Consider the following 13310-nt stretch of genomic DNA (forward strand, 5'->3'; position numbering starts at 1 on the left):
TGTTAGCATTCATTTCAAGAGAACTAGAGTATAAAAAAAGGATGTAATGCTGAGTATGTATAAGGCACTCCAAGAGTCACTTGGAGCACTGTGTGCAATTTTTGTCTCCTTATTTAAGAAAGGCTGTGCTGACATTGGATGGGGTTCAGAGGAGATTCATGAGAATGATTTCAGGAATGAAAATTTTGTCATATGAGCAATGATTGAAGGCTCTGGGCCTGCACTTGCTGGAATTTAGAAGAATGGTGGGTGGAGGTGTGGGGTGGGGGGTATCTCATTGAAACCTATCAAATGTTGAAAGACCTAGATAGAGTCGATATGAAGAGGGTGTTTCCTTTGGTTGGGGAGTCTAGGACCGGAGGGCACAATCTCAAAATAGAGGGATGCCCATTTCAAACAGGGATGGGGAGGAATTTCTTTGCCGGAGGATAGTAATCAGCCATTTCCAAAGATGGCTGTGGTGGCCAGGTTACTGGATGCATTTAAGGTGGAGGTTAATAGGTTCTTGATTAGACAGGGTGTGAAAGGATATGGGAAGAAGGCAGGAGAATGGGGTTGAGAGAGAAATGGATCAGCCATGATGAAATGGCAGAGCAGATTCAATGGACTGAATGGCCTAATTCTGCTCCATCTTTGCTCTTATGGTCTAATTACTGGGAGTCATTTGGAAGACACATGATCAAGTTCAACCCAGTGAAGAAACAGCAAACTAAAGGGAGAATAAGGCAAATGTAGCTGACAAGGGAAGTCAAAGGCAGCACAAAAGCAAAAGAGAGGACATACCATTTAGTATAAATAAGTAGGCAACTAGAGGTTTGGGAAGCTTTTAAAAACCAACAGAAGGCAACTAATAAAGAAATAATGAGAGAAAAGATGAACTATGAAGGTAAGCTAGCCAATAATTTAAAAAAGGGTACCCAAAGATTTCTTCAAATATACTGTATAAAGAGTAAAAGAGAGGTGAGAGTTGATATCAGATCACTGGAAAATGTCACTGGAGAGGTAGTAATAGGGGAGAAGGAAATGACAGATGAAGTTAATATGTCTTTTCTGTCAGTCTTCTCCGTGGAAGACAACAGCAGTACACCAGCAATTTGGGAGTGTCAAGAGACGGAAGTGAATGTAATGGCTGTTACTAAGGAGAAGGTGCTTGGGAAGCTGAAAGATCTGAAGGTAAGATAGTGTAAATCATCTGGACGAGATGACTATACCCCAGGATGGTTTGAGGAAGTAACAAGCAGAAGAGTCAGTGGATGTTGTCAGAAGGCCTTTAACAAGGTGCTGCATGTGAGCTGCTAAACAAGATAAAACCCCTGGTATTACAGGACAGATACTAGCATGGATAGAAGATTGGCTGACTGGCAGAGGACAAAGAGTGGGAATAAAGAAGGTCTTTCCTGGTTGGCTGCTTGAGACTAGTTGTGCTCTGCAGGGATCGATTTTGGGTCCACTGCTTTTCACTTCAATGACTAAGACAGATTAAGAAAATGGGCAAAGAAATAACAGATGGAATATCATCCTGGGAAATGTATGGCCATGCACCTTGGTACAAGGAATAAAGGTGTAGACTACTTTCAAAAAAGGGAATAAATTTAAAAATTGGAGGTGCAAAGGCACTTAGGAATCCTTATGCAAGATTCCCTAAAGGTTAACTTGCAGGTTTAGTCCGTATTAAGGAAGGCAAAGGCAGAATTAGCATTCAATTTGAGAGCAGTAGAATATAAAAGCAAGGACATAATGCTGAAGCTTGATAATACATTGGTCGGACCACACTTGAAGTATTGTGAGTTGCTCTGCGCCTCATATCTAAGGAAGGATGTGTTGGCATTGGAGAAGGTCCTGAGATGTTTACAATAATGCTCATGGGAATGAAAAGGTTAACGTATGAGGAGCATTAGATGGAGTTTAGAAGAGTGGTTGGGGGGTGGGGTCAGGAGTGGGATCTCATTGAAACTGTTGAATATTGAAAGGCCAAGATAGAGTGGATGTAGAGAGGATGTTTCCTATAGTGTGAGAGTTTATGACCAGAGGGCACAACCTCAGAATAGAAAGATGTCCCTTTAGAACAGAAAGGAGGAATTTCTTTAGCCATAAGGTTCTTCAGCCAGAGGGTAGTAAATCCATGGGTCTCCTTGCCACAGATGGCTGTGGAGGACAGGCCATGGCGGAACAGACTCATTGGGCTGAATGGCCTAATTCTGCTCCTGTGTTTTGTAGTCTTATATTCCTCAGCAATATTCTAAGAAAGAGCAAAAGAACTTTCCCAATCTCTGGAGTAATATTTAATTAGTGGAAAACAATTACCTGCACTTCGTAATGCTACCATGCTGCGTGTGTGTGGTAGCTATTGTGTTTCCTACTTTACAACACTGATTATACCTGAGTACCCCACCAGCTATTAATTGGTGCACACTTGTTTGTGCCAATACCACACTGAGTTCAGTTTCTCCAGACAACAAACATCCTCATCAATCCACAGCATGTGCAAGCGACAAATCAGAGTGACATTACAATGTGGCAAACCAGCGTTCTCCCCACATACCACAGGGAAATAACCAGAATTATCACCTAGCTCACCAAGTAATTGACTCATTCAAAATAGAAACACAAGAGATTCTGCAAATGCTGGAAATCCAGAGCAAAACACACAAAATACTGGAGGAACTCAGGTCTGACAGCATGGATGAAGAAAAATAATAAGTCAATGTTTCAGGCCGACTCTTCATAAGGACTGGAAAGGTAGGGGGGAAGCTCCCCTCTTACCCTTTGTTTTCTCACCTGCCCATCACCTCTCTGGTAACTTTTCTCCTTTCCTTTCTTCCGTGGTCCACTCTCACCCCATCTGATTCATTCTTCTTCTGCCCTTTACCTTTTCCTACCATCACCTCCATCTCCCTCCTCCACCAAATCATCTTCACCCCTAGCCTGAATTCACCTATCACCTGCCAGCTTGTACTCCTTCCCCTCCTCCACCTCCACCCAACTTTCTTATTTTGGCTCCTTCCACTTCCTTTCCAGTCCTGATATAGGGTCTCGGCCCAAAACATCAATTGTTTATTCTTCTCTATAGTTGCGGCCTGACCTGCTGAATTCCTCAAGCATGTTGCATGTTCATTCAAAATAGGATAGTTTAAATCAGTACGTTGTCAGTAATAAATTCCATTTGATTATGAGCATATAACAAATGTTGGATATATCACATGGAGTGGGAGCGATCTTAGCTCACTGTGGAACCTGATGTATGGTGTAGATACGGTTTCATCAGTTTAAGATTCTCCTGTAGGTAGCAGTGATCCCATTGTGGCGACCCATTTCCTGGCACATCCGAACCGGCTCACAATTAGATAGCCTACGGGGGTTTGCGAGCACAGAGCTTTGGAGCCTCTGCGCCACGGGGGGCAGGTTGAGGGAGGCTTAAAAGTGAGGCTTTCGAATAAAGTTTTTTCCTTCGACTGCAGTTACCGACTCTGTGACGTTATTATAGTGCTGCGTGTAGCACACTGCTACAATTGGTGACCCCAACGGTCCAAACGATTTTTGGACCAGAAATGACCGACGCCGCCTCTGTTCATGCGGTTTCGTTGAAATTGCCGGGTTTCTGGACACAGCGACCGAACCTATGGTTCCAGCAAGCCGAAGCCCAATTCCACGTTCGCCGGATCACCTCAGGAGACACCCGCTACTACTACGTGGTGAGCTCCCTCGACCAGGACACAGCGGCCCAGGTCGCGGAGTTCGTACAGTCGCCCCCGGCAGACGGCAAGTACACGGAATTCAAAGCCCTGCTCCTCATGACTTTCGGACTCTCACGGCGCGAGCGGGCTGCCCGTTTACTGCACCTGGATGGCTTGGGCGACAGACCTCCTTCGGCTTTAATGAATGAGATGTTGTCTCTCGCCGACGGACACACACCCTGCCTCATGTTTGAGCAGGCACTCCTGGAGCAGCTGCCCGAGGACATACGCCTGCTGCTGTCCGACGCGGATTTCAGTGACCCCCGGAAGGTGGCAGCCCGGGCGGACTTGCTGTGGAACGCCATAAAGGTGAGCGGGGCGTCCATCGCACAGATCTCCCAGCCACGCTCCCGGCAGCAAACCAGTCCAGGCCCGGCCTCAGAGCCCGCCAACCCCCGGCCCAATGAACACTGGTGCTTCTACCACCAGTGGTGGGGCGCAGAAGCCCGCCGTTGTCGCCCGCCCTGCAAGTTCCCGGGAAACGCCAGGGCCAGCCACCGCTGATGGCTACGGCGGCTGGCCATCGGGATAGCCTCCTGTATGTGTGGGATAGAAGGTCGGGACGCCGGTTTTTGGTCGATACTGGGGCCGAGATCAGCGTTTTACCTCCGACGGGTTACGACACCCGCAGCAGGGCACCGGGTCCCCCCCTGAGGGCCGTGAAGGGCAGCACCGTAAGGACCTATGGCACCCGCCAGGTGCAGCTACTGTTCGGCTCCAGCCAGTTCACGTGGGACTTTACACTGGCCGCCGTTGCCCAACCACTTCTGGGTGCGGATTTTTTGCGAGCTCACAGCCTACTGGTCGACCTGCCCAGGAAGAGACTGGTACACGCCGAGACCTTTCAGACGTTCTTGGGTGCAGCCCAGTTGCCAGCCCCTCACCTCGGCTCCATCACGCTGTCCGCAACGACTTCACCAGGGTCCTGGCGGATTTCCCATCGGTTCTGGCACCGCAGTTCACAGCGCCCATGCCCCGACACGGCGTACAGCACCACATCCCAACCCAGGGACCACCCCTCCACGCCCGCGCTCGGTGGCTTCCCCCGGACAAGCTCCGACTGGCGAAGGAGGAGTTCCAGAGGATGGAGGAATTGGGGATCATCCAGCGGTCCGACAGCCCATGGGCCTCCCCCCTGCACATGGTGCCCAAAGCGACAGGGGGCTGGAGACCGTGCGGCGACTACCGCAGGCTGAACGAGGCTACCACACCGGACCGCTACCCTGTGCCGCACATTCAGGACTTTGTGGCAAACCTGCACGGCGCACGGATCTTCTCCAAGGTAGACCTCGTCCAAGGGTACCATCAAATCCCGATGCATCCTGACGACGTCCCCAAAACGGCTCTCATCACCCCATTTGGCCTTTTCGAGTTCCTCCGCATGCCGTTCGGCCTGAAGAATGCCGCACAGACGTTCCAGCGGTTAATGGACGCGGTGGGACGGGACCTGGACTTCGCGTTCATCTATTTGGACGACATCCTCATAGCCTGCAGCAGTCGTCAGGAGCATCTGTCCCACCTCCGTCAACTCTGCGCCCGACTGAGTGAGTACGGTCTTACAATCAACCCCGCCAAATGCCAGTTCGGACTCGATACCATTGACTTCCTGGGCCACAGGATTACTAAAGACGGGGCAACCCCTCTGCCCGCTAAGGTAGATGCGGTCCGCCACTTTCCCCGACCCACCACGATCAAAGGCCTTCAGGAATTCGTAGGTATGGTCAATTTCTACCGCCGCTTCCTCCCTTCAGCTGCCCGGATCATGCGCCCCCTGTTCGCCCTGATGTCGGGTCTGAGCAAGGACATTACCTGGGACGAGGAGTCCGCCGCCGCTTTCGTTCAAACGAAGGAAGCTTTGGCGAATGCCGCGATGCTAGTACATCCCAGAATGGACGCCCCTACCGCCCTCACAGTGGACGCATCTAACACAGCAGTCGGTGGGGTGATGGAGCAACTCATCGCAGGTCGCTGGCAACCCCTGGCATTTTTCAGCAAACACCTGCGACCGCCCGAGCTCAAATACAGTGCTTTCGACTGGGAACTGTTGGCGCTCTACCTGGCAATCCGGCATTTCAGGTACTTCCTAGAAGGTCGGCCCTTCACCGCGTTCACGGACCACAAACCGCTTACCTTTGCGTTTACGAAAGCGTCCGACCCCTGGTCGTCCCGCCAGCAACGCCACCTGTCCTACATCTCTGAATACACGACGGATGTCCGGCACGTCTCGGGTAAGGACAATGTCGTGGCAGATGCGCTCTCTCGCCCTACCGTTCATGCCCTTTCCCAAGGGGTAGACTTTGAGGCACTGGCAGAGGCGCAGCAGGCAGATGAGGAGATTCCGAGTTACAGAACCGCAGTCTCCGGTTTGCAGCTCCAGGACCTCCCCGTAGGCCCGGGTGAGAGGACCCTACTCTGTGACGTCGCCAATGGACAGCCCCGTCCCGTCATCCCGACAGCCTGGCAGCGCCGTGTTTTCGACTCCATTCATAACTTGGCGCATCCCTACACCATCAGCCATAAAGTAACACTTGCAATTTATAGCTATTATACATCAGCCACAAACCAAAGTGTACATGCCTCACGATCCTCTGCGGGTGAAATTGTCCAGTCACATCACTGAGTGAGAGAATCTCTCATCCAGAGCAAATTCTCTTATTGTCGAGATGCCGATAGAATACAGTAGGATGTGTTCCTGATGTACCTGCACTGCCTATCCAGAGTCACCTGGGTGTGAACAGGAAACCCATGCATACCTTGCTTGATCTTTAGGCTGAGCTGACTTCAGCAGGCACACATTGCCTGGCTGGGGAGTCAGCAGAATGAAGGGGACTCCCACCGATTCCTCTGCCAGTCACACTGGGAGGTTCCTGCATTGGCCCATACTGAACCTGTTTGGAACTGTAGTCTGTTGTGTTAATATTTCTGAGGAACAGAAGATATAATTCTGAAAATTTAAGTTAGAATGCCCTTCCTATTGAAGCTATTATTTGATGTTTCTAATACTATTAAGTTGAAACATTTCTTTTCATAAATTTTGAAAGGCACAAAATATCCTGAAATATGTAAACTATTGTTGCTTTCAAGTCTCATTTTATTTAGAGATACAGCATGTTTACAGGCCCTTCTGGCCCAACAATCTTTTACCACCCAATTACACCCATGTGACCAATTAACCTACTAACCTGTATATATTTAGAATGTGGGAGGAAATGGTTGCACCCAGAGAGACAGTCACAGGAAGTACGCACAAACTGTGGCACCCTAATTTTAACTTTGCTTATTTATGTCCTTCATAATTCCTCACAGCTACTGTTTCTATGCCCTTCCCAAGCTTCTGTTATCAATTTTCTGTTATCAATTTCATTATGTTTTGTGAGTAAATAAATTAAAGCTAACTAAGCACAAGCATTACACAATAATTGGCCTGTTAATAAATTTGAAAATCGAATATGATGCACATGTTTTTACAGGTGCATGATGCTAAATATATCCAATATTTGATATGCTATCTATAAGTTGGTTTGTGTGTTTTGGGTATGAAAATGCAGTGTACTCTGATGAACCTCAAGGTCATGCTAGATGCTAAATAAAAGTAATGTTTTTGTAGCTGATTGAGTCAATCAGAACTGTTAAGTTTAGATAGAAAGCCAGTCATTTCTTTTTTCCTGATTCTGACAACCTCTCTCACTTTCACTCTTTAGCCCAATGCCCTCAAGGAAACCTGAGCAAATGTCCAAAAAGTGGAGGTTTATGCAGGCAGTAAAAATCACCCGTATTTATATCTGTAGCTCTTTCAACACAGAAACACACTTTACTGTTTCAAAGAAAAAAGATTAACTTTATTTATCACATATTCCTCAAAACATACAGTGAAATGCATCGGTTGCGTCAAATCAAATCAGTGAGGATTGTGCTGAGCAGCCCTCACATGCCGTCACACTTCCAGTGCCAACATAGCAGGGCTACAACTCAGCAACCCTAACCTGTACATCTTTCAGAATGGGGAGGAAACCAAAGCAAACCTAGCAGCCACGAAGAGAATGAACAATCATTGGTGCTGTATAGCCTCACTAAGCTGCCAAATAAAACTCCGTCCTGAACCAGAGGGGAAGGCGCATGGAGCGTGTCCCAATGCTTGGCCAAAGGTAAGTTTTAAAAGGGGTTCATAATAGACAATAGACAACAGACAATAGGTGCAGGAGTGGGCCATTCGGCCCTTCGAGCTAGCACCACCATTCGATGTGATCATGGCTGATCATCCACAATCAGTACCCCGTTCCTGCCTTCTCCCCATATCCCTTGACTCCACTATCTTTAAGAGCTCTATCTAACTCTTTCTTGAAAGCATCCGGAGAATTGGCCTCTGCTGCCTTCTGAGGCAGAGCATTCCATAGATCCACAACTCTCTGGGTAAAAAAGTTTTTCCTGAACTCCGTCCTAAATGGCCTACCCCTTATTCTTAAACTGTGGCCTCTGATTCTGGACTCCCCCAAACATCAGGAACATGTTTCCTGCCTCCAGCGTGTCCAATCCCTTAATAATCTTATATGTTTCAATCAGATCCCCTCTCATCCTTCTAAATTCCAGTGTATACAAGCCCAGTGGCTCCGATCTTTCAACATATGACAGTCCCACACCAGTCCCATAAGAGGAAAGATGAAGGTCCAGGGAGAGTTAAGAGGGGATTTTTGATCTTGCACCTACAAGTTGTATAGGAGAACAACTCCAGGAGGAGAGATGTTGCTTCAGCAAGCAAAGTGGAAATTACACACTTATGAGTAAGGACATTGGCTGCAGAGTTTTGCATCAGCTGCTATACAGAGTCGGTGGAGCACCTGAGGTCGATCATGAGAATACAGGAATAGTCTTGACTAGAGGCTGTATAAGAGCAGAAGCAGACATTCTTGGTGATGCAGCGGATTCACTCTAAGCTGAGTCAGCTGCACCCAAGAGAGGGGCTGCAGAGGGAGCTGACAGCAGAGTTCGTTGTGTGGCCACAGATAAAACCTCCTGATGAATATCTGCAGGAAACTTGCTCAAGCAGTAAGCAGTCAAGTGACAAAATTCATGACAGTCACACCACAGGCTACAAATGAGACACATAAATCATATCCCTAACAAAGAGTATCAGTCAGCTGTTATGTTACCCCGTAGTAGAACAGAACATCACAGAAACAGGCTTTTCTACCCACCATGTTTGGGCTGAGCATGATGTCAAGATAACCTAATCCCTTCTGCCTGCAAATCAGCTCTATCCCTCCATTCCCTACATATTTATGTGCCTGTCAGAGCCTCAAAAATGCCACAATTGCATGCACTTTCACTACCCTTGGCTGCTTGTTCCAGGCACCCGCCAGTCTCTATGAAAATGAAAATTTACCCTGCATATCCCTTTAAACTTTCTGCCTCTCACCTTAAAAACTATGTCCACTCCTAATCTTATATTTTACTTTATATGATGTAATAGTATCATGTTCAAAGTCAAAGTAAATTTATTATCGAAGTACGCATCTGTCACCGTGTACTACCCTGAGATTTATTCTCTTAAAGGCAGTTAAAGGAAATTAAAGAAATACAATAGAATTTATGAAACATTATACATAATACAGAAGCAAAAACAACCAATGTGCAAAAGGAGAGAAATAGTGCAAATAAAAAATAAGAAGTAATAAATCATATAAATAAATAATAAATTAATGAATAATAAATAAATAGTACTGAGAAGATGAGTTGTCGAGTCTTTGAAAGTGAGTCTGTAGATTGTGGAATAGGTTCAGTGTTGTGGTGAGTGAAGTTATCCATGCTGGTTCAGGAGCCTAATGGTTGTAAGGTAATAACTATTCCTGAACTGGTGGTGTAGGGTCAAAGGCTCCTGTGCCTCATACCTGAAGGTAGTAGTGAGAATTGAGCTTAGCTTGGATGGTAGGGGACTTGTGGCAGCATTCGTTGTAAATATACTCAATAGTGAGGAGGACTTCTACCTTGGGAAAAAAATTCTGACTGTTAACCCTCTCAATTTTATAAGCTTTTTCTATTTAAAATTTTATAAATGTTATAAGAATAGACTTAAAGCATTACCTGTAGTGTTCCTCCTGTAGTGTTTGCGTGACGATGCTATACTCTCTGTTAAACTGAGCCTTTAAATTCTCCATAGCCTCTGACAGCTGTGCTTGCGTTTCTTTCATCTCTCGGAGTTCTTCCAGAACGCCGGACAGCCTGCTCCGCTCCCTCTCCAATGAGCCAGACTTTGGGCTGGCTGCCCCTTTAACCACAAAGTCGGAGTTGCCATTGCTGTCCCCAGAGACACTGCCACTGGAGCCGTCATCGTCACTGGTGTACTTGACCTTGGACACAAGCACGGCACTGCCACTCAGAGCACGGTGCCCGGGGTCCCGTTGGAAGTCGTCCAGGTTGCTCTTCAGGTGGGCGATGTTATCGGCGCTGCCGAACTTGTTACGGATCAGGTTGGCAATCTCCCGCGGCTTGCTGAAGACGAATGCTGGTGGTGTCAGGGTCAGCCCTGGAAGGCCACGCCCGGTCTCCAGTCCCAGTCCTCCTGCAGTGCTGGTGGTGAGCCGTGTGGTGCTGCCGTCCACGTCCCTCATGTTCTGCTGCGAGCCCCTCAACCCCTCCCTCGAGATCCTGGGCCCACTCTGCTCCTCCTCCCTCAGCTTGCGGTGGTAGTGGTCAAACTTCTTCTGCAGTTGGGCGATGTTCTGGGCAGACTTCTGGTTCTTCTTCTCGAAGACCTGCTTAATGCGGCGTGCCTGCTGCTTGTCAGCATTGTTCACCAGTTTCAGATACTCAGCCACGTTGGCATCCCGCATCTCCTGCTCAATCCGCAGTTGCTCCGTCACCTTCAAGACCTTCTGCTTCAGCTTGTCTGTTGTCAGGCTGTCACTCTGGAAGTCTAGCAGGCCATTCATCATGCTGATGTTAAGGTTTGTGTCTGAACCCCCTCGCCTCATGTTCCCCGGCAAGCTGAGGCTACTCATTTCTGAGCAGTCGGACTGTAAGACCAAGGGGAAGGATGAGTGAGCAACATAAAAGGTCTGTTCTCAAAGCCAAACTCCGCACCCTCCATGTCTAGCACCACCAGGACCCAACCCGTTCCCCCAATCCCAGCACAAAAGGACATCAACCCCTCCCCTCCCTACTGGCCAAGCACAACCAGGACCCAACCCCACCTCCATGTCCAGTAGCACCAGGCTGCATCAGATGGTGTCAGTCTCGAGCTCCATTCCCTTGGCCCGAGCCATTATCCACCAAGGTGCCAGGGATTCTGGTCTGATTTCCCACAGGCTCTATGGGAAGACCTCAGTTCCATCTTGGGATTCCTACCCATCCTGCCCTGTGTCCTGGGACACAGCAAAGCCTTCATGCCCATGTGGTACCCAGTGTTTGTCCGCCACTCAGCATCAGTGAAACGGTTGTCACTGCTCTGCCTTCTTGCTGACAAGACTTCCACTGAAGCTCCTGCTTTCCTCCACTCCCCTCCCACTGTCCTGCTGCCTAACCCTCTCCTCACCTCTAAACATCTCTCTCACCCCACTGTTCTCGTCTCCCACCCCACACTTCCCTTACACCACCCAACAGGGCATCTTTCTTCATCCTTAACCTGACCCTGGGTATTCTAGTTTCCTCCCAAATCCCAAGATGTGCCTGTTGGCAGGTAAATTGAACACTAGTAGAATCAGGAGGAAGGCTGATGGGAAGGAATGGTAGGAATAGATGACGATGTTCTGTGAGCCAGCATGGACTCAGGGGGCAGAATGGCCTCCTTCCTCTATAAATATGGAATGAATTATTATTCTGAAGTTCAATGATTCAGACTCTGTCTATATATACACACAGTGACCATTTTGTTAGGTACACCTGTACACCTACTCATTAATGCAAAAATCTTATCTGCCAATCATGTAGCAGCAATTCAATGCATAAAAGCATGCCAGCATAATCAAGAGGCTCAATTGTTGTTCAGACCAAACATCAGAATGTGGAAGAAATGTAACTTCAGTGACTTTGACCATGGGATAATTGTTGGTGCCAGACGGGATGGTTTGAGTTTCTCAGAAACTGCTGATCTGGAGTTTTTATGCACAATTGTCTCTGGAGAATGGTGCAAGAAACAAAAACCCATCCAGTGAGCAGCAGTACTGTGGGCAAATATGCCTTGTTAATGAGAGAGGTCAGAAGAGAATGGCCAGGCTGGTTCAAGCTGACAGGACGGCAACAGTAAATCAAATAGCCTTGCATTACAACGGTGCTATGCATTACAGCATTTCTTAACACACAACACCTTGAATCTTGAAGTACAGTGGCTACAGCAGAGAAGGTCATAAACATGCACTCAATGGTCACTTCATTAGGTAGAGGAGGTGCTAGTAAAGTGGCCACTGAATGCATATCAAGGATCAACTTTATTTGCCTGATACTGTATGGACATTTACCTGTCTAAGGAGAGCACGAATGTTGATCAGGGCTGACACGCACCAAAAAAATGACAACACTCAACAATTATAAAGAATAAGGACTTATATAAGAAATAAAGTTAGAGGTTAAAGAGTGAATATAAATGAAATATATATATATATATTCTTCAGATAATGGGGTCAGATTATTTCAAATGGATTAAAAATGTCTCTAAATGGCCAATAAATCTCAAAAAATATTATCCTAACACTTTATTCCAACAAATTATACCAAGTACAGAAAATGTATTGCTGAAATATGACAGCAATTCAATTAAGTGACCCACAGACAGACCATAGTTACTGCATCAGCATCGAACTTCACAAGCAAGTTAGAGGAAGCTGTCGTTATCCAGATAATGGATGATGTCATGGAGCTGAATCAGCAAGCCAAATGAGTTTAATTGCACATGATAGTTCCAAATTTTAGTTACTGAAAAATCCAACAACAAATTCAGAGAATAGAGAAGTTACTAACACGGGTGAATAACACCGACACAATTAAGAAACAGATGATTTAATTCTCGAAGAACAGCCAACGACCATCTCCTACTACCTATTCTTGACACTCAATGGCATTACCGTCACAGACTCTCACCACCTCTCCATCTATATCCCATCTTTGTCCAGAAAATCAAATTGGACCAGCTTGTGTGGCTACAAGATCAAACCGGAGACTTGGGCACTGAGGACAACGCAAATCCTTCCCACCAACTACAAGGCACAAGTCCAGAGTGTGACAGAATACTTTCCACTTGCCAGGATGAGTGAAATTCAAACAAACCCACCCTTAGCACTTTTGGGCTATTAAAACTAAAACTTCATACCATCCTAAAAGTTTCTTCCCCCAGGCAGTTAATTTATTCTAGTTTCACCACCTCACCCCTCACTATTACCTCAGATACTGCACTGCAAACACTTTAAACCACTTTTTATAAAGCTGTTTTCATTGTAAATAGAGGCTGGTATTCATATATGTATGCATGTTTTATTCCCTATTTGTACTTTAACTTTATTTTTTAATATAGTTCTTTGTACTTAGTAATTATTGAATGTTGATATTTTTTGTTGCATGTTGTGTCCTGAGCAACACACCACAGCAAAT

At 46.8% G+C, this 13310-nt stretch overlaps 1 protein-coding gene across 7 annotated transcripts in view; it reads right to left on the reverse strand.

Moving 5' to 3' along the window:
* tmcc3 (transmembrane and coiled-coil domain family 3) overlaps positions 1-13310 on the reverse strand; it is a 148779-nt gene that overhangs the window by 28579 nt on the left and 106890 nt on the right. For all 7 annotated transcript variants that reach the window (XM_059987760.1, XM_059987765.1, XM_059987763.1 and 4 more), the window contains one exon: positions 9813-10744. In XM_059987760.1, coding sequence (XP_059843743.1) covers positions 9813-10729 — 917 coding nt within the window. In that variant the 5' untranslated portion in view covers positions 10730-10744. The remainder of the gene's footprint in view (positions 1-9812; positions 10745-13310) is intronic.

Source organism: Hypanus sabinus, chromosome 13, assembly GCF_030144855.1.
Source record: "Hypanus sabinus isolate sHypSab1 chromosome 13, sHypSab1.hap1, whole genome shotgun sequence".
NCBI classification, from domain to species: domain Eukaryota; kingdom Metazoa; phylum Chordata; class Chondrichthyes; order Myliobatiformes; family Dasyatidae; genus Hypanus; species Hypanus sabinus.